The sequence below is a fragment of the Dreissena polymorpha genome, chromosome 8 (assembly GCF_020536995.1).
Source record: "Dreissena polymorpha isolate Duluth1 chromosome 8, UMN_Dpol_1.0, whole genome shotgun sequence".
Lineage (NCBI taxonomy): Eukaryota > Metazoa > Mollusca > Bivalvia > Myida > Dreissenidae > Dreissena > Dreissena polymorpha.
In genome coordinates this window covers 9,561,880-9,583,435 of record NC_068362.1, presented here as the reverse complement: position 1 = coordinate 9,583,435, position 21,556 = coordinate 9,561,880, and the positions used below count along the sequence as shown (strand labels likewise).

At 37.2% G+C, this 21,556-nt stretch overlaps 1 protein-coding gene across 2 annotated transcripts; it reads left to right on the top strand.

The window, feature by feature from the left end:
• The first annotated feature begins 620 nt into the window (after window positions 1-620).
• LOC127841297 (heat shock 70 kDa protein 12A-like) lies at window positions 621-19,847 on the top strand. 2 transcript variants are annotated; one of them, XM_052370020.1, is made up of 9 exons: window positions 621-740; window positions 14,280-14,430; window positions 14,709-14,857; window positions 15,139-15,218; window positions 15,385-15,523; window positions 16,259-16,406; window positions 16,632-16,766; window positions 16,920-17,125; window positions 17,548-19,847. In XM_052370020.1, the coding sequence occupies exons 1-9, from the start codon at window positions 738-740 to the stop codon at window positions 17,749-17,751; spliced, it is 1,215 nt and encodes a 404-aa protein (XP_052225980.1). In that variant the 5' UTR covers window positions 621-737; the 3' UTR covers window positions 17,752-19,847. The 2 variants fall into 2 exon arrangements, with proteins under 2 accessions (XP_052225980.1, XP_052225981.1); XM_052370021.1 differs by having other exon boundaries at window positions 16,920-17,106; window positions 17,548-17,685.
• The last annotated feature ends 1,709 nt before the right edge of the window (window positions 19,848-21,556 follow it).

Here is a 21,556-nt window from a genome sequence, read left to right as displayed (position 1 = left end):
TTATTCTACGCTAAAGGACGTAATGCTCTTTTAAGCAGAGTTTATGAATAATCATTTGCATATATCTATTTGAACGCGCAGCAAGATGCAACCACACCCTCATAGACGTCGTGGATGAATGATTGCAATGCATATATGTAGTAAATGATCTTTAACAATACCACATTAAAGTTATCGTTGAGATCTGAAGCCGTTGTTTGAAAATAAGCTTTGAATAAGTATTGTCATACAAGTTCGATCGAGTGTTTAGCATTACTGTTATTTTACCTCACTATTACAATGTGTACATAATCAAGAATATTTTTTTAAATGTATGATGCATTAACAGCATGTACAGGAAAGATATCAGCATCCAACATGTCTAATTTGAAAAACACATATTCTCAATTACAGGGATATAGCTACTGTTTTCCTTGATTTAATGCATGCCTTGCTGTAACAAATGAAGCGCTATACACGATTACTGTTGTCTTGGCGATGTTTAATTGTTAATATTAAGTTAGGGGACAGACCCTGTCTGATCCTTTTTCATAAAATTGTTTTAAACTTATTTGATATAAATCTCGTTTTGTATTCTAATGTCCGGAAAAGCATTCACTTATTGCGCAAACGGTGTTACAGTAAAAATAAAGCTGCGTGCAACTCAAATTCCGCGTTCGTCCCAATGATTTTGAACACTTGAAGCCGCCTGTTACAGTGATACGGAGTACAAGTGAAGTTCGTAACAAGTGGAACGAATGGTATGATTTTGTTTTAGATTGTAGTCTGTATACCTATTACTCCTTATATGGTATTAATTGATATGATAATGGTATCAAAACCTAATGAAAAATATTCTCACTTGAACAAAACTGTCAAACGCAGATTTCATCATTATCATGATTGTTATCAGTTTACATACGACGAATGTAATCCTTAATACGTGGTTGCATTTAGCCCTACAACAGGTACCTAAAAAGACTGGATTTACGGTGCGAAATAAAGACTGCGACCCATTTATTTAATGAAGATTGTAGATCATTTTATACCGGTTGAGTGAAGGATAAGGCTTATTATATATTCAAATCTGAAAATTGGACATTTACTTTTAGATAAAATTATGAAGTTTTTTTACCATACAATATTCAGATTAATACTATTAAATCATACCTGTAATCGAAAGAATTTCATGTTTTCTTACTGTGTTTTCTTCAAATTTTAATTACGCAAATATCGTAATGGCAGTATAAATATGTTTACTGTTATATATTAGCGAAAACCGTATTTAGAGGGTTATTTCGATTTGTATGTCTATTTTTTTATTGAGTTAAACAGATTTGTTTATGATTGACATTCAGCACTCTTTTTTCGTTTAATAACAATTCGGCAAGCCGATTATAGATCATCCACGTAAAATTGGTATCTGCAAGCAGAATATAACTTCATACCACTACTTCTAAAGTAAAGTTATACTTAAATTTATCAAACTTGTTTACACTAGTAAAATATCATTGATTAAACAAACGAATCTTGTAATATTTGGTACTTCAAAGATATGATATCTGAAAATTATCTGTTGTAGCCTGAACCATATTCCTTAAAAAGCTTTAAACATCACGATAGTAAAATGTTTGTTAGCGAAAGATACTGTTTCATAGTTTATGTTAAGACTTTTATTTCACGTTGTAATTGTATCGGATTTAAAAATATCTTTTTATTTTACCTCAGCGACATTTGATAGTAATATTTTGTTTCAAAGCATTGTTTAAAGCTGAATATCTCTTCCCCTTCAAATATGGTGTTTTGTACAACATAATTACGCAGCATTTAAAGAATTATCCAATCTTAAAAATGCAATTATGATTCGATTTGCTTAATACTAATAAGTTTCTTAATAACTGAGAGCAGGTTTACACAACTTCAACATTTTGAAAAACATACACTCAAATGTCAACACATTTCTTTATGTGGATTATGAAGTGCCTATCAAACACATATACACACAGAATCAGAATTGTATTATTTTCGGATTGATTTGTTGTTCTGGGGTGTTGTCTCTTTGGCGTTCTGCAATCACACAATAACGATGCCAATAAAAGGCGCCATCACGCCGAAATGGGCAAAATAATGACGAACCTTTATGCCGTGTAATCATTCTACCGGGTACGGTCTTGTCGTCGTCTAGCTTTAATTTCGTCAATTTGGCGTGCTTGTGTGTTAGAAAGTCGCGAACAAGGCAACACGAGAAGTCAACATCTATTTTGTACGGAATCCGGAAAGTGCCAAGTTGATTGTCGCGTGTCGACCTTCGACAAAATCAAGATTTGAGTGTCGCATATCGCGCTGGGTTTTAGAAAAAAAAAATTGACTGTCGATTGAATCGTCGCGCGTCGTATCGTGCGTCGAGAGAATGTCGCATTCTCTCGACGCACGATACGACGCGCGACATTTTCTCGACGCACGAAATGACACTCAACACTATATCGAGCAAATATCGCGCAAGTGTCGCATGTCGACCTACAAATCCCTAGGTCGACACACGACATTCTCTCGACGCACGATACGACGCGCGACATTCTCTCGACGCACGATATGACACTCGCACGGAATCCGGATAGGGCCAAGTTGATTGTCGCGTGTCGACCTTCGAGGTCGACGCACGACATTCAAGCGACATTCTCTCGACGCACGATACGACGCGCGACATTCAATATGATATATCGCGAACATGTCGCCTGTCGACCTAAAAATCCTAAGGTCGACACACGACATTCTCTCGACGCACGATACGACGCGCGACATTCTCTCGACGCACGATATGACACTCGCGCGATATATCGAGCAAAAATCGCGTAAGTGTCGCATGTCGACCGGTGTGGGAGTATTTTTTTCATCTGCAAGCAAGGTGTTATAGTAACTTTTTCAGTTAAAGTAAAAATAGCGGCATCTAGAAGCAGCAATAACAACAGCAGCAGCAGAAGCAGCAGCAGCAGTAGCAGCAGTATCAGCATCAGCAGTAGCAGCAGAAGCATCAGTAGAAGCAGTAGCAGCAGCTGCAGCAGAAGCAGCAGTAGCAGCAGTAGCATCAGTAGCAGCAGTAGCAGCAGTAGCAGCAGTAGCAGGAGTAGCAGCAGTAGCAGCAGTAGCAGGAGTAGCAGCAGTAGCAGAAGTAGCATTAGTAGTAGTAGTAGTAGTAGTAGCAGTAGTAGTAGTAGCAGCAGTAGTAGTAGTAGTAGTAGTAGTAGTAGTAGTAGTAGTAGTAGTAGAAGTAGTTGTAGTTGTAGTAGAAGAGATTGTTGTAATAGAAGAAGTAGTAGTAGTAGTAGTAGTAGTAGTAGTAGTAGTAGTAGAAGTAGTAGTAGTAGTAGTAGTAATATTAGCAAAAGAAGTAGAAGTAGTAGTAGTAGTAGTAGTAGTAGTAGTAGTAGTAGTAGGAGTAGTAGTAGTAGAAGTAGTAGAAGTAGTAGTAGTAGCAGTAGTGGTAGTGAGGCTGGTATTAGTGGTTGGGACAGTGGGACTGGTGGTAGTGGTAGTAGTAGTTGTAGTTGTAGCAGAATCAGGAGTAGTAATAGTAGCAGTAGCAGTTTAGTAGCAGAACCAGCACCACCAGCAGTAGCAGTAGTATTAGTTGTTGTAGAAGTAGTAGTAGCTGCAATGGAAGCAGTAGCAGCAGCAGTAGCAGTACCAGAAGTAGCGACAGCAGCAGCAGCAGCAGTAGCAGTATGAGTAGTTGTTGAAGTAGTAGTAGCTGCTGCAGTAGAAGCAGTAGCAACAGCAGCAGCACTAGCAGCAACAGCAGCAGTAGCAGTAGCAGCAAATGCATTAGTAGAAGCAGAAGCAGTAGTAGTAGTTGTTGCAGTAGAAGCAGTAGCAGCAGTAGATGCAGTAGCATAAGTAGCAGCAGTAGAAGCAGTAGCAGCAGCAGCACTAGCAGCAGTAGCAGAAGTTGCAGCAGTAGCAGCAGTTGCAGCAGTAGCAGCAGTACAAAAAGTAGTAGAAGTAGCAGCAATAGTAGTAGTAGTAGTAGTAGTAGTAGTAGTAGTAGTAGTAGTAGTAGTAGTAGTAGTAGTAGTAGTAGTAGTAGTAGTAGTAGTAGCAGAAGTAGTAGTAGTATCAGTAGTAGTAGTATAGGTAATAGTAGTAGAAGTAGTAGAAGTAGTACTAGTAGAAGTAGTAGTAGCTGTAGTATTATAATAGTGGTAGAAGTAGTAGTAGTACTAGTAGTAGTAGTAGTAGCAGAAGCAGTAGCAGCAGAAACAACAGCAGCAGCAGTAGCAGCTGTAGCAGCTGTTACAGCAGTAGTATCAGAGGTAGCAGCACTAGCCGCTGAAGCAGCAGTAACAGCAGTTGCAGGAGAAGCAGCAGCAGTAGTAGTAGCAGTAGTAGCAGCAGTACCAACAGTACCAGCAGTAGCAGCAGTAGCAACAGAAGCTGCAGTAGCTGAAGTAGCTGCAATAGCAGTAGTAGCAGTAGTAGCAGCTTTAGTTGTAGTAGTAGTAGTTGTAGTAGTGGTAGTAGTAGTAGTAGCAGCAGTAGCAGCAGTAGCAGGAGTAGCAGTAGTAGTAGCAGTAGTAGAAGTAGTAGTAGTAGTAGTAGTAGTAGCAGTAGTATTAGTAGTAGAAGTAGTAGTAGTAATAGTAGTAGTAGTAGCAGCAGTAGCAGCACTACTAACAGCAGCTGCAGTCGCAGCAGCAGTAGCAGCTGTAGCAGCAACAGCAGTAGTAGTAGCAGCTGTTGCAGCACAAGCCGCTGAAGCAGCAGTAGCAGCAGTAGCAGGAGTAGCAGCAGTAGCAGTAGTAGCAGCAGTAGAAGCAGTACCAGCAGTATCAGCAGTAGCTGCAGTAGCTGCAATAGCAGTAGTAGCAGTAGCAGCAGTAGAAGCAGTAGCAGCAGTAGCCGCGAGGCAGCAGTAGCAGCAGTAACAGCAGTAGCTGGAGTAGCAGCTGTAGCAGTAGTAGCAGTAGTAGCAGCAGTTGCAGGAGTAGCTGCAATAGCAGTAGTCGCAGTAGTAGCAGTAGTAGCAGAGTTAGCAGTAGTAGCAGTAGTAGCAGGAGTAGTAGTAATAGAAGAAGTAGTAGTAATAGTAGTAGTAGAAGCAGTAGCAGCAGTAGAAGTAGTAGCAGCAGTAGAAGCAGTAGCAGCAGAAGCCGCTGAAGCAGCAGTAGCAGCAGTAGCAGCAATAACAGCAGTAGCAGGAGTAGCAGCTGTAGCAGTAGTAGCAGCAGAAGCAGAAGTAGCTTCAGTAGTAGTAGTAGCAGTAGTAGCAGTAGTAGCATTTATAGCAGTAGTAGCAGTAGTAGCAACAGTAATAGTAGTAGAAGTAGCAGTAGTAGTAGTAGTAGTAGAAGTAGTAGTAGCAGCAGCAGTAGCAGCACTAGCAGCAGTAGCAGCAGTTGCAGCAGTTGCAGCAGTTGCAGCAGAAGCAGCAGTACAAGAAGTAGTAGAAGTAGCATTAGTAGTAGTAGTTGTAGTAGTAGTAGTAGTAGTAGTAGTAGTAGTAGTAGTAGTAGTAGTAGTAGTAGTAGTAGAAGTAGAATCAGTAGTAGTAGTAGAAGTTATAGTAGTAGAAGTAGTAGAAGTAGTAGTAGTAGAAGTAGTAGTAGCTGTAGTATTATAGGAGTAGTAGTAGTAGTAGTACCAGTAGTAGTAGTAGTAGCAGAAGCAGTAGCAGCAGAAACAACAGCAGCAGCAGTAGCAGCAGCAGCAGTGGCAGCTGTAGCAGCTGTAACAGCAGTAGTATCAGCTGTAGCAGCACTAGCCGTTAAGCAGCAGTAACAGCAGTTGCAGGAGAAGCAGCAGCAGTAGTAGTAGCAGTAGTAGCAGCAGTACCAGCAGTACCAGCAGTACCAGCAGTACCAGCAGTAGCAGCAGTAGCTGCAGTAGCTGCAGTAGCTGCAGTAGCTGCAATAGCAGTAGTAGCAGTAGTAGCAGTAGTAGCAGCAGTACCAGCAGTAGTTGTAGAAGTAGTAGTTGTAGTAGTGGTAGTAGTAGTAGTAGCAGCAGTAGCAGCAGCAGCAGGAGTAGCAGTTGTAGTAGCAGTAGTATAAGTAGCAGTAGTAGTAGTAGTAGTAGTAGTAGTAGTAGTAGTAGTAGTAGTAATAGTAGTAATAGTAGTAGTAGAAGCAGCAGTAGCAGCATTACTAACAGCAGCTGCAGTCGCAGCAGCAGTAGCAGCTGTAGCAGCAGCATCAGTAGCAGCTGTAGCAGCACTAGCCACTGAAGCAGCAGTAACAGCAGTAGCAGGAGTAGCAGCAGTAGCAGTAGTAACAGTAGTAGCAGCAGTAGCAGCAGTACCAGCAGTATCAGCAGTAGCTGCAGTAGCTGAAATAGCAGTAGTAGCAGTAGCAGCAGTAGAAGCAGTAGCAGCAGTAGCCGCGAGGCAGCAGAAGCAGCAGTAACAGCAGTAGCTGGAGTAGCAGCAGTAGCAGTAGTAGCAGTAGTAGCAGCAGAAGCATGAGTAGCTGTAATAGCAGTAGTCGCAGTAGTAGCAGTAGTAGCAAGAGTAGCAGGAGTAGTAGTAATAGAAGAAGTAGTTGTAATAGTAGTAGTAGAAGCAGTAGCAGCAGTAGAAGCAGTAGCAGCAGAAGAAGCAGTAGCAGCAGTAGCCGCTGAAGCAGCAGTAGCAGCAGTAGCAGCAATAACAGCAGTAGCAGGAGTAGCAGCTGTAGCAGTAGTAGCAGCAGAAGCAGAAGTAGCTTCAGTAGCTTCAGTAGCAGTAGTAGCAGTAGTAGCAGTAGTAGCAGTAGTAGCATTAATAGCAGTACTAGCAGTAGTAGCAGCAGTAATAGTAGTAGTAGTAGAAGTAGTAGTAGTAGTAGTAGTAGTAGTAGCAGCAGTAGCAGCAGTAGCAGCAGTAGCAAATAACTGCAAAATCATTGCATGCTATGCATTATCCAGATTTTTCATCAAGATTCAATAACATGAACTGGAATTGTTGACTCTTTTAGGTATTATCTGCCTATGTCAATGTTGAGTGCGAGCTGCACATCATAATTATGATATTGGTTCTTAATCCATGAACAATGAAATAAAAGCACAATGCTTTATAATCTGTAGATTATGTAACTTTTTCAATCGTTTATCAGTCTATTAACAACCATTTATTGTAATAACCTTACATATAGATGATACAAGTGTTGTTTATTCATAGATAAATAATGGATGGAACTTGGAAATAATTTGATCTGGAAATTTTTGAAAAATTTGGAACCTTGATTCTGAATTTTGTCAAACATAGTTTTGTTCCGTGAATATAGGGTATCATGTTTTGCGTTCATTATGTTATGGATTTTGTTGTTAATCTGGTTTAAAATATATAAATAAATCACATGTAGAAAAGAGAAGATAGTTGTTAAAATTATATTTATTATTATATCATTATATAACACAGCAAAACATAACTGCAAGAATGTTGAGTGTACACATTATTAAAATAAAAGTTTCGTTCAACCCAGTACAATAAAATATGCATCATTTAAAATGGACAAATCATAAATTATTACATGTAACTGTGTCATGAATTAAAAGTGAGCATATAGACGGCTACAATTTAATTAATTCATGCGCGTAAATTGTTTTGTCAGATTGCATGTTCAGTCCACACTAATCAGGGAGACACTTTCCGCTTTTGTCGTATTTTTCTATGAGCGAAAATCCAGTTATGGCAGAACGTATCGCACCTGATAAGCCTGTGCGGACTACAGAGCCTAATCTGGGACAACACTATGTACATGCATTAAAACCTCTTTTTACAGAGCGAGCCTAGAGTATTTATTAAATGATTAATTAAGTCTTCTTACAATATTTTTTTTAAAAACACTCAGCACACCGTGCAATCGACTAACGCATCGTCTGCGGTACATCCATCGGCTGCGGAAGTGTATACATGTCGGGTAAAAGTGTTCTTTGAGAGCCTAAGTTAGAATGACTTTGTGACCGTAATCCTTACCTTCATAGCTGCTTACTTTTAAAGAAATCCGCTAGAATGTGGTAAAAAATCAAACAAAATTCACCACTCTTTCTGTCAAACTCTAATTACACAGGATTTAGACCAAAGATAAATATGCACAACATTGTATTAAAAAAATCAATCATTTCTTTTCAGTTATTCCAAATTACAGCATCCAACATGAACACACAACACTTTTATTAACGTTTAAATTCGAGTGGGGTTGGAAAAACGGCTCAGGACAACGGCCGTGGCTACTTAATAGATGGTCATGACATCGGCTGCAAAAATAAAATTATGCTCAAGCCATCGGCTGATGCAATGTAATAATCCTGTGTAATTAGAGTTTGACAGAAAGAGTGGTAAATTTTGTTTGATTTTTGACCACATTCTTACGGATTTCTTTAAAAGTAAACAGCTATGAAGGTAAGGATTATGTTCACAAAGTCATTCTAACTTAGGCTCTCAAAGAACACACGCAAATCAGCTCAATTCAATACGCAAAATATAAAGAATAGGGAAATACGTACACTCCGCCTTTACCCGACATGTATACACTTCCGCAGCCGATGGATTAACCGCAGACGATGCTTTAGTCGATTGCACGGTGTGCTCAGAAAACTCTCAGTAACAAATGATTTATTTGATAACAGGCGCAGAAAAATTAGTTGATCTTGAAAAAAATATTCAGGAAATGTACATGAAGTTCCAAGCTTAACTAAACAGCACTGTCATTTCAAGCAATATATCGAATAAATGTCTTGTTACTCGATAGTGTGCACGAAAATCGTCGATATTTTCTGGTATTCCCATGTAGTTTGGTACTGTTTGATGTTCTTGTTTTGAGAAAGTATACTCAAAATAGTTAGTATACTGTATTCTTAAATAACCCATCCAAACTAAAGCGCATTCCATCACTTACCCTACCAAATATGCGCATTAAAACTTCCGTTTCCAGACTAAAGTGCATGATCGAAGTCGACCCTAGTTTACAGTAAAGATAGTATAGTTTTACGGCAAACGAAGTTAAACTCCTTGTCTCTATTATAGATAATAGCATATAAAAAATAAAAAATAACACCAAAAAAGGCTTCCATCCTGAGCTTAGAACCAGAAACAAACATGTGTTTAATGTATGGAATTTCAGCCGAATAAACATCTTAATATGACGTGAACACTAACACGTGGGTGTAAAATAGCGTGAACCCAAACGACTATACTCGCAACAATCACGCACCAAAGACTGAATTTTGAATACTACTCTAGTAGTGCTACTATTACTGCTGCAGCTACTACTGATACAACAACTACTTCTACTGCTACTGCTGGTGGTGCTGGTGCTGCTACTGCACTGCTACTGCTACTATTTCTTAAACTACTACTACTACTACAAATACTACTACCACTACTACCAGTCCCACTACCACTACTACCAGTCTCACTTCCACTACCGCAACTACTATCACTACTACTACTACTACTACTACTTCTACTACTACTACCGCTACTACTTCTACTACTTCTACTACTAATATTACTTCTACTACTACTACTACTACTACTACTACTACTACTTCTACTACTACTACTACTACTACTACTACTACTACTACTACTACTACTACTACTACTACTACTACTACTACTGCTACTCCAGCTACTGCTGCTACTGCTACTGCAGCTACTACTTCTACTACTACTACTACTACTACTACTACTACTTCTACTTCTACTACTACTACTACTACTACTACTACTACTTCTACTACTACTACTACTAATACTTCTACTACTACTACTACTACTACTACTGCTACTTCTACTACTACTTCTACTACTACTACTACTACTACTACTACTACTACCACTACTACTACTACTACAAGTACTACTACTACTACTACTACTACTACTACTACTACTACTACTACTACTACTACTACTACTACTACTACTACTACTACAACTGCTACTGCTACTACTGCTACTACTACTACTACTACTACTACTACTACTACTACTACTACTACTACTACTACTACTACTACTACTACTACTTCAACTACTACTACTACTGCTACTCCTGCTACTGCTGCTTCTACTACTACTACTACTTCCACTACTACTACTACTACTACTACTACTACTACTACTACTACTACTACTACTACTACTACTACTACTACTACTACTACTACTACTACTACTACTATTACTACTACTACTACTACTACTACTACTTCTACATTTACTACTGCTACTACTACTACTACTGCTGCTACTTCTGCTACAACTGCTACTCCTGCTACTGCTGCCACTGCTGCTACTGCTGCTAGTGCTGCTAGTGCTGCTGCTGCTACTGCTTCTCCTGCTGCTACTGCTTCTACTTCTGCTACTGCTTCTACTGCTGCTACGGTTTCTACTGCAACAACACCTACTACTGCTACTGCTTCTACTGCTGCTACTGCGCCAACTGCTGCTTCTGCTTCTACTGCTGTTACTGCTACTGTTGATGTTGCTGCTAGTGCTGCTAGTGCTGCTGCTGTTGCTACTGCTTCTACTGCAGCTACTACTTCTACTACAACAACTAATCATACTGCTACTGCTGCTGCCACTGTCCTTACTGCTGCTACTGCTCCTGCTGCTGCTACTTCTTCTACTGCAGCACCTACTACTTCTACAACAACTACTACTACTGCTACTGCTGGTGGTGCTGGTTTTGCTACTACACTGCTACTGCTACTATTATTACTCCTGATTCTGCTACTACTACAACTACTACTACTACAACCACCAGTCCCACTACCACTACTACCAGTCTCATCACAACTACCGCTACTTCTACTACTACCGCTACTTCTACTACTACTACTACTACTACTACTACTACTACTACTGCTACTACTACTTCTACAACCAATACTACTACTACTACTACTACTACTACTACTACTACTACTACCACTACTACTACTACTACTACTACTACTACTACTACTACTACTTCTGCTACTTCTGCTACTACTGCTGCTACTTCTGCTACTACTGCTACTCCTGCTACTGCTGCTTCTGCTGCTACTGCTGCTACTGCTGCTACTGCTGCTGCTGCTGCTGCTGCTGCTACTGCTGCTGCTGCTACTGGTGCTGCAGCTGCTGCTGTTATTGCTGATACTAGATGCCGCCATTTTTACTTTAGCTGAAAAAGTTACTCTAACACCTTGCTTGCAGATGAAAAAAATACTCCCACACCGGTCGACATGCGACACTTGCGCGATATTTGCTCGATATATGGCGCGAGTGTCATATCGTGCGTCGAGAGAATGTCGCGCGTCGTATCGTGCGGCGAGAGAATGTCGTGTGTCGACCTAAGGATTTTTAGGTCGACAAGCGACATTTTCGCGATATATCATATCGAGAGAAGGTCGCGCGTCGTATCTCGCGTCGAGAGACAATTCAGTCGACAATCAAGATTTTCTTAAATATTTTTTTTTTCTAAAACCCAGCGCGATATGCGACATTCAAATCTTGATTGTCGCATGATTGTCGCGCGTCGTATCGTGCGTCGAGAGCACGTCGCTTGAATGTCGTGCGTCGACCTCGAAGGTCGACTCGCGACCATCAACTTGGCCCTATCCGGATTCCGTAATTTTGTCTTATCGACGAGTATATTTGTCGTTTTACATATTGCCGTAATATCGCCATTTTAAGTCCCGCTTATACGTAAGGACGGAACAAATCACCCGCCATATAGGCAGGTCATATACAATATTGACTAAAACTTATAGCTCATTGATCGATTACAACATACATTTAAATAGCTTATAAACCACGCCTTAAACACTTACTCAGAACAAGTGCAACACCGTATAGTTATTATCATAAAGCGCAAGATAAGCAGTAAAATTATTTACCTAATTTATTATGCCAATAGTGTCTTTCCTGAGGTGGAATATTGTTTTAGATACATGTACCTTTCTCCAGAGGGATCATGGTAGTTTAGTTTCTCCTTTCTCATTTGATCTAAAAAAAAGTGTTGGTCCGATAATAATATTCATGCCCTTTGCTTTGAATAACCTATTACATATGTTATTGCTAGAGGATTTTTGTTTTAAAATCAAGTCGTTTATAAAATGGTCTGCAATATGTTTTGCAATTATTTTAGTCTGATCAGATTGAAAGTAATTTGATGGATCCACACATGTTAAGCCCACAGTTGATCAGAGTTGACTCTGCATATTAAACACATGAATTCTTCTAATAAAAATGAGATCATTCATTGGACTTGATTGTTATGAGCATTGTTTATCAATTTTATTTGAGTGATTGTGTTCAAAATGATTTTGCTTTTGCGTCTATCTAAATTGACAGTGGTGTTATGCCTGTTTCACCATATATCATGAAGTTTATTATGGAACACACAATATAACGGCACAAATCAAAGGCGCCACCACGCCGCAATAGGCAAATTAATGACGAAACGTTGACATTTATCATTGTGCGTTTATAATTTAAATTACAAAGTTTAGGTTTCAGTTGAACTTTTTCGAACACATTTTGTCGCTATATCTAAACATTTTGAACATTGGAGTGTATTGTTTTTTTTACACAATTATAGAATGGCTAATATATAAGAAAATAGTATTTTAAGACAGGTTCTAATCACCAATGTAGCCCGTTGTGCTATGTGAATTTTACAGCAAAAGAAAAACGCAACAACAAACAAATAAGAAATTGATCGGTTGAAATTGATTGCAAGGTATTTGTACTATTTGACGAGTTCGAGTTTTTGATTGTTAAAAATAAAATAAAACATACATTCTGCCTTCTTTTGCGAAATACTTCTATATGGAATTTCGTTAAATTAAACATGCGATCCAATGATTAGGAAAATTGTTTAAACCATCTTGTAACCTTCCCTCGGTCTCGGACGTGATACCAGTGATTTCTGCCAGGTATTTTTCTTTATTTGAAGAAAAGCGTTAGTCGCCCTCGTTTTTGAAAAACGATGTTGACAAAACTCAAAAGATGAAATTTCCGCATTTTAAATGGAAATGTTCTATATTTTATCCTTGCTAAAGAATATAGGAAGGCAATATGTCTAGAAAAGAAGTTCCATTATGTACAAAGGTTAACTGGCACATTATTTATGTGTCTTTTTAATTACTGAAATTGTTTAAGCCAATAGCCGATCTCTGTATTTGTATGATTTTGCCAAAGACCTTTTCTCAAAACCGAGTCAACCGTTTATGAAATGCAGATGAATGCATATAAAAGTTTCCATTTACCGACTTTATATACTTCATCTTATATGGCATATATAGATTTGGAGTAAAATTCCGGTTTTTTTTTCAAGCCACTTGATAGTTTCATTTAATTATGTATATATATAGTATACTATTTTAGTGTTATTATGGACTTGAGTTTATCCTACGAGTTGAAGAAAGGTGTACATGGCAAGGCAATTCTGAAATTAATTCAGAAAATAAATCAACATAAACAGCAAAACAACTAACAAACAAAACACAATCGCAAACAATACCAACATTATAGGAACACAATCACGAGGCAATTACATTCAATGAGAAAGTTGATCTACTGCTTTTCTTCTCAGTCAACCGTCGACGATCGAGATCACTCTCCGTCTCCGATACAGAACTTATACAGAAGGTCTCTACTAAACTCCCCCCCCATGTGTTCATGTGGGTCTCCAGAAAACACTTTCTTTGAAGATGTCCACATTTTACGAACCTCAGATCCCACTGTTTTGCCGACATAACGTGCCCTATTACTACAAATAATCTTTTAAATATCTTCAACCGATTCTCTTGTGCAGAAAACACATTTTGGTTTTGAACAGCGATATAGCATAGCTTTTTTGCGACATACGTGTAATCGGCTCTCTAATGTTCCACAATAAACCGGGGTAACCACGTGATAGTCAAGATGGCAAAGTCCATGCCGAGGCAGGTATTTTTCGCCGTTTTATACAACTCCAGCAGCTGGAGTTTTACTTCTTTATATTGTAATAATTTCTAAATGCCGCTCACTTTCCAGAAATATAAGCAAGACAGTTATCAACGTTTATTTCGTATTAAAATTCGCTATTTATCTCGACTTCTCGAGATTTAAAGCGAATTTCAATTTAAAGTTAGCGCTAATCACCTTTTTACTGATGTGGCTTGAAAGTTAGCGTCATTTTAAAATTTAACAAAAGTAATAATGGCTATTAAACGGCGAAAAGTAACCGGCATGGACGCCGCAATCTTGACTATCGAGTAATTACCCCCTCTGTACAAGTTCCTTCTATAAAATCATTTAGTGGTTGTATAAATATATATATTTGGATATTTAGGCTGCCACAGGAGGAACTCTAGTGGTGGCCGCTATTGACTTTGGTACTACCTATTCTGGATGGGCGTTTTCATTCAAAAATGAATTTGAGATGGAGCCAACGAGGATCGGTTCAAAAACATGGACTGGTGGCAAGTTATCATCCCCAAAAGGTACCTAAACTTACTTATCTAAACAGTGAAACAATAAGTTAATATACATTGGGATACAACATCTTTCAAGGCACACATTGTTTGAATTCAATCCAATCAAACATAAAAATACACGAAAAGTATGATACGTAATTTATATTACAACAATGTTTTCATCAATATTTGCAAATTCACTATCAATACTTATAGTTCACAACACTTTTCAGAAATGATTACGTGATTCGTTTTGTGGCGACAATCATTAAATATTTTTCATGATTCGTTTTTATTGTTTTAAGCACCCACGTGCATACTAATCAGACCAGATGGAAAGACGCTGGAAGCATTCGGCTTTGAAGCTGAATCGCGCTACAGCGAATTAAGCGAGTCAGAAGCGTACAAGTTTTGGTACTACTTTAGACGATTTAAAATGTCATTATGGAATAAGGTAAACTTTCGATTTTTTCAGATATTAAGAAACATGCACACCCATATGCTTAAATTTTAATAACGATAATATAACATGTAGGAGCTGAAGTAAATCCAAAACCTTGTATACGCACCAAATGGTTTATATCAATAACATTACTATGATGATTGAAATCACCGTCTTGCGCTATTAATATCCCTTAAACGCTATACCAGAAACTTTTAACAAACTCACTTGAGTACTTATATTTATATTTGGATTGTTTTCATGTAAAGCATTCTCAATATTTCAATTTTCAGCCGATTCACAAAGACATGATGCTGACGGACGAAACTGGTCGTGAACTGAGTGCCTTGCATGTGTTTGCACTGTCTATAAGGCATGTCACTATGCTTATTTTTATTTCTATTGAACCGTATACTATGATTGTTATTTTATATTGGCATTTGGAGGAAAACATGACATTCAGTTAATCGTTTTTCGCAGCGTTTAATGATATCTTTTCACTTGTAATTTCGCTATACTCAGTAAATGTTTCATAACAGATTCATGAAAGACGATCTGTCAAAAGTAATTGAACATCGAGTAGCTGGCTATAAGGAAGATGACATTACCTGGGTACTTACCGTGCCAGCAATTTGGGATGATTCGGCAAAACACTTTATGAGATTAGCGGCGGAACAGGTAGTGTTAGTTCGATTGATAAAAACATGATAGCACTTAGGTCGATTACGATATACATTTTGTATAGCTTAAAACACATTTGTAACATTAACTTAAAACAAGTTCGATACCGCATATTCATTCAGAAATGCAAGTGAAACAAAAACAGTTAAACTCATTATTTAATTTACTATTACGGATAGTGTCTTTCTTGAGGTGGAAGACAAATGCAACCATCTTCATGGGGATCATGGCAGTGCAGTTTCTCGTTTTTAGTTTTATCTAAGATATTGTTCCTCCGATAAAAGTATTCGTGGTAATTGATTTGAATTATCTATGAAATGGGCTATTGCGCAAGGAATTGTTTGGGATATTATGTCGTTTTAAATTATCTGTAATGTTTTTATCTGATTAGCAGCGGAACATGTAGTTCTAGTAAGTCTGTAAAAGCTGCAAGCGTTACTCGTTATTTAAATAGCATTCTCAAATTATAATTGATCGTCTTATGTACAACATACATTTGGTGTGAGGCATCCTGGTGTAGGGATCTAATTTGGTATCTTTCTAATCCTAATGACTGACACAGTCCTTTGTATTGTCACACTGCATGAAACACTACACGTATTCGTATTATCATTTAAAATGTTTATTATCCATATACAATGCATTAATCCTGTCATGTAGTTTTGCAAAGTCATTGTACATCAATAGTATTATTGATGCAGCATGATACAATTTTATTGTTTTTACCTGCAGGCCGGAATATCGGCTGACAAACTGATGCTTGCGCTCGAACCAGAGGCGGCTTCTCTTTACTGTAGACACCTTCCTGTACAAATAGATGGGGAGTCTAGTCTGTCTACGTTTCATGCTGGACAAAAATATTTAGTTTTAGATGCAGGAGGTACCTATGTATTAATTCCTTTGTTAATTTTCGGGATTTTAAAAGCAATACTTTTCATTTTGCGATATATTCATGATTTGTACGGAACGTATTTGAAAGTTCTATTCGATAGGGAAATATGTGTAACACATGGCATTTAGATTTTAGCAACTGTGACTATTGGACTAATATTTTTTGAATAATCGAGAACGTTTTCCGGTTTTCAACAATGTATACACATGTTAGGAGGAACGATCGATATCACAGTGCATGAGGTGTGCGATGTCGACAGCATCAAGGAGATTCATCATGCGAACGGTGGAGACTGGGGAGGAACGATGATTGACAGAGAATTTTTGAATTTTCTTTGCACTATAACAGGTGCATACTGAAAGCAATTATTTTACATAGTTTGTAAGAAAATCGTTTAAATAGCATTGTAGCATTAATGATCTCGAAAAATGTTGAATTGTTTGATTTGTTTGTAATGGCATGCAATTCAATCCGGTTGATGTGTTCACATTTCGCTTTCAGATACAGCGGTTATAGGGCAATTTAGAGAGAATCATATGGAAGACTATATTGACCTGCTACAGGACATTGAAAACAAAAAAAGAGCTTTAGATACGAAAACTCGTAGAGTGACAATCAAAATACCATTAGTACTGTCGGATCTTACGAAAGATATGACAGGACAGTCGATAAATGAGAATATACAAAAGTATGGTTATGGAACGCAGGTATATTTGTAATATTTATTTCATGATAGGTGAGGAAATAATTAACGCTTTGGGGTAATTAATTTACAATATTTCCTTACTAACGACTCCGCCTGTTTGTATAAGATTGGAATAGACATCGACTCGGACATTTCTATCGTACTATACATTCTGCCTTATACGCAACAAGCTATTAATCGATCAATAAAATAATATCTTGCACTTGCTATAGGGACGTCTTGAACAAAAATACTTCACAATTTTTAATACATGTTGTGTCACTGTCAATGCTACATTTCGAATCAAAATTGAAATAATTCGTTAAATGATGCAACAAAACTTTATTCATATTGTTCACTGAGAACTTGCAAAAATAGTTATCAAAACATATGTTTTATATATATCGTTTATAAAAAGACATTAAATATCTTTTGTTGTTGAAGTTGAGCCTGGTCGGAGACAAACTGCGTCTGGAGGCGGATTTCGTACGTTCATTCTTCCGTTCATCGGTGTCGAAAATAACTGAGCATTTATCCAAATTGCTGCGCATGCCTGAATGTGTTGGCGTTGAAGTCATTCTGATGGTAGGTGGTTATTCGGAGTCAATACTTCTCCAGGAAACTATCAGGCAGTGGTTTTCTGATTAGAAAATCTTTGTTCCACCAGAGGCAGGACTTGCGGTTCTAAAAGGGGCAGTCATATATGGACATTGTCCGAAAGCTATTTGTGAGCGCATTTCAAAGTATACATACGGTATTAAGACATCGGAAATCTTCGATAAGTCAAAGCATCCTATGTCAATGCTTTCAGTCACTGACACTGGTGAATCCATATGTAAAAACACGTTTTCCATCATTGTGAGAGCTGGTGATAAGCTTGTCCTTGGTGTAGAGCAGGTGGAACGAACGTACCGTGTAATGTCGTATGATCAGAAAATCATGTTTTTACCAGTTTTTATCACGACTGCCGAAGATCCCAAGTATACGACGGATGTTGGGTGCACACAGATTGGCACAGTTATGATCCCACTGGCCGGACTTGGAAAGAATCGATCGGTTTTGGTGCGCATGTTTTTAGGTGGCACGGAAATAATTGTTGAGTGCGTGGAAGAAGCTACCGGCAGAATAACACGTTTATATACAGACTTCTTGATGTAGTTCCGATTATTTGCTCACCAGCATGTTTGCGATATGCAAATATTTGTTTTGTGGTACACGACATAAATGTTTATTCACCTTTAGGGACATTATTAAAGCTTGCTATATATTGTGTCGTTTTGAGTTTATAATTTTTTTTCTCGCACATGATTTTATTTTATTTTCAAGCTGCATGTTTCTTCTTATCGAATTGTTGATCAGAAGTACTGAAATCTGAAAGACCTACAATTACTGCAATGCATGATGTTGTTGTTGAAATAAGTTTATCAAATAAATTTGGACGGATCTTTGTACTACGATTCTTCTAAACCTGTGGACATTCATATAGAGGAACAAATGTTTGTTAAAACGTATTGTTTGCTAAAATGTCAAACCATTCACACGCCCTGAACGTGTTAATTGTTAATGCAGCTGCAGCATTAGCAAAATATTCTTAATTAACGTTATCAATAAGATATGCACTTTATACAACTTAAAGTTGAATGCATTGTGGTCAGGTATCATATCTAAAAAGTTCAAATATTGTGGCAAATGTGGTGCATATATTTACTGAATAATAAATACTAAGTTTATCAATTACATTTTATAAAATCGTTATTAAAGGGGCTTTTTCACGTTTGGGTCAATTGACAAAATTGAAAAAAATTGTTTCAGTTTCGCAAATTTTCGTTTTAGTTATGATATTTGTAAAGAAACAGTAATACGTAAAATTTGCCATGCACTAAAATAGCCATTATATGCATCTTTTGACTAATTAAAAACTCGAAAATTATAAAGCGTTGCGACGCGAAACGAATTTATAATTTAGAGAGTTCTGTTGTTGTCGTTAAATTTTGTGAAACTACTAGGATTGCTTATATTAAGTAAAAAATACGTCTTGCATTGTATCCGGAAGGATGGCCGAGTGGTCTAAGTGGTAGACTTTTTACTGCAAGACTCCAGGGCTCCAGGGGTCAGTGGTTCGAGCCCTGCGGGGGTTAGCTTTTTTATCTGTTTTATTTTATTCGTGATTTTTTACTGGAGCTTTTTAAATCTAATGTTTACATTTATCAATATAAAGCATTTAATGACAGACTTCAAAATATGTGAAAAGGCCCCTTTAACCCATTTATGCCTAGTGGACTCTCCCATCCTTCTAAATTGAATCAATTTATTTCCAAAATTAGAGAGGTCTAGTATATTTCTTTCTATATTTAGAATATTTCTTACAGAAATTCCTTTAAGCAAACAGTGTCTCATCTGGGTCTACGCTGTTTGCAAAGGCCTTTTTGCTCGACGCTAGGCATAAATGGGTTAATGCCATGATCCCAAATGCATTATAATCAAACAATATAAACGACGTTTAACGTTTTGCTACAACATGGTAAGTCTTTTGACTGGTGAGCAACAGGAAATGTATTATATGTTGAAACGTAAACAAGTAAATATATGATTTATAATGGCCCAGCCAAATTTATTTTGAAGACAAGTCAATGAGAAATATACTATCTTATCATCTTATGTCTATACGGAATAAAATTGTGTGTATCGTTAAGGATTATATTCTCATATAGATTTTCATATTAGAAATAAAATTTAGCCCTGAATAGGTCTTGAGTACATTGGTTATGATAAAAAAAATATATTGTATTTAATCTTTCGAGGTGGTACTGAATTATTGTACTTCATCAGCCAGGGTTAAATAAGTGTTTAACGAGCTCGTACCCGAGTGAATTATGTAAATTTTATCCACTTACTAAGAATGTCTTAATTTTGTGTTTCGTTAAATTGTATCGAGTCAGAACCCTATATAATACCACATCGTAGAGTTGGATATTTACATAGTTGTGCAGTCAGTTGTCTTGACACAACTCCAACAGTCTGGTTGTTAACTCAAATCTCAAATTTGGTTTCCGAAATTACAATTTCACAATTTTAACTGGTTGACATGGCTAGTAGTTTTTTGTTTGAGCTGTACAATACTTCTCCAGTTACTATCATTAAGCAGAGGTCCACTATCTCACTAACTCACACACTTCCAGTAATTTGTTGATGAACAGTCTTGTTGGAAGATTGATTCACACCCTTTACCACATTCTTAACAACAGGCCACACCACATCCTACAAAGTTAGTATTTAGTAAGGTATTCATTTTTACAAAGGAATACTACTACTCTTTTTCATATTTGTTTCTTTCAATTTTCCATTTATGGTTTAGAAAGATAACATTTGAAGTTATCTTTCATATTACTTTTCCATAGTTATAAATGTGTTTATGCTCAGGGTACTGTATTATTAACTTTAAGTTAAAGATTCATATTCTTTTTCCAGGTGTCTTGTTGTGATATTGTATAATGCTATCATTAGGTACTTGTAATGATTGTATTTGTACATGAATAAAAAGAAGTAAATGATAAGTAAAGTATTGTTTTGGTTAAGATGCTATTTCATTATTGGTAATATGTATATTATACTATTATAATACGTATATTATTCGACACTTTATACATCATATATAAAATCAAGTAATACAAAACCCTGACTTAACCTTACTGGCTCAGACCTGAATAAATACCTGAAATGTTAATTGGGTGAAGAAAATCTTACCTTTGCACATGCCAAACACAGGAAGTCATAATTTATGCACAATGGTTAAGTGATAACGGCAATTAAGAAGGACATTACGACATCCCCCTATAGTATTTTAGTACGTTGCATTGAAAACAATGACACTTGCGACATATATATTTTACACTTGACTCGTTCGCAGTTACGAATTAAGTATATAAATTAAATATAATTTCAAGAGACTATGTACATAATACAAGACACCTGAATTTACAACGGTTTTGTAAATCAAACATTAAAATGGTCAATTAAAGTTTAAAATATTTGTACCAGGAAATCAACTGTAAACAATGAACTGTGCTTTATTGTAATGGTCATTTGGTTACTAAATAATAGTAATATCGCTTCAAATCATTATACTATAAAGCAAACACATATTTAGTCTACAACAGAAAATAGCTCTATATGCAGAAGTCGTACAAAAGCCAGAAGGTTACGATGTATACAATACTTCAAACAAGGTGAATGATCTAAGATATACACGCATTTGGTCTGGTGAAAACCACCTTACTTCATCCAAATTTCCCGAAATTTGGTCAATGTTCTTAAAAAACTGTATAACCCGGATATGTCGATCACGACCTGATATTTATTTACGATGAATCTTCAAGAAACAGCTCTTAGCACATTTCCAACATATCAGGTAACGCGGGGCGGTACTTTGAAGAAATCCAAGAGGCAATTCCCA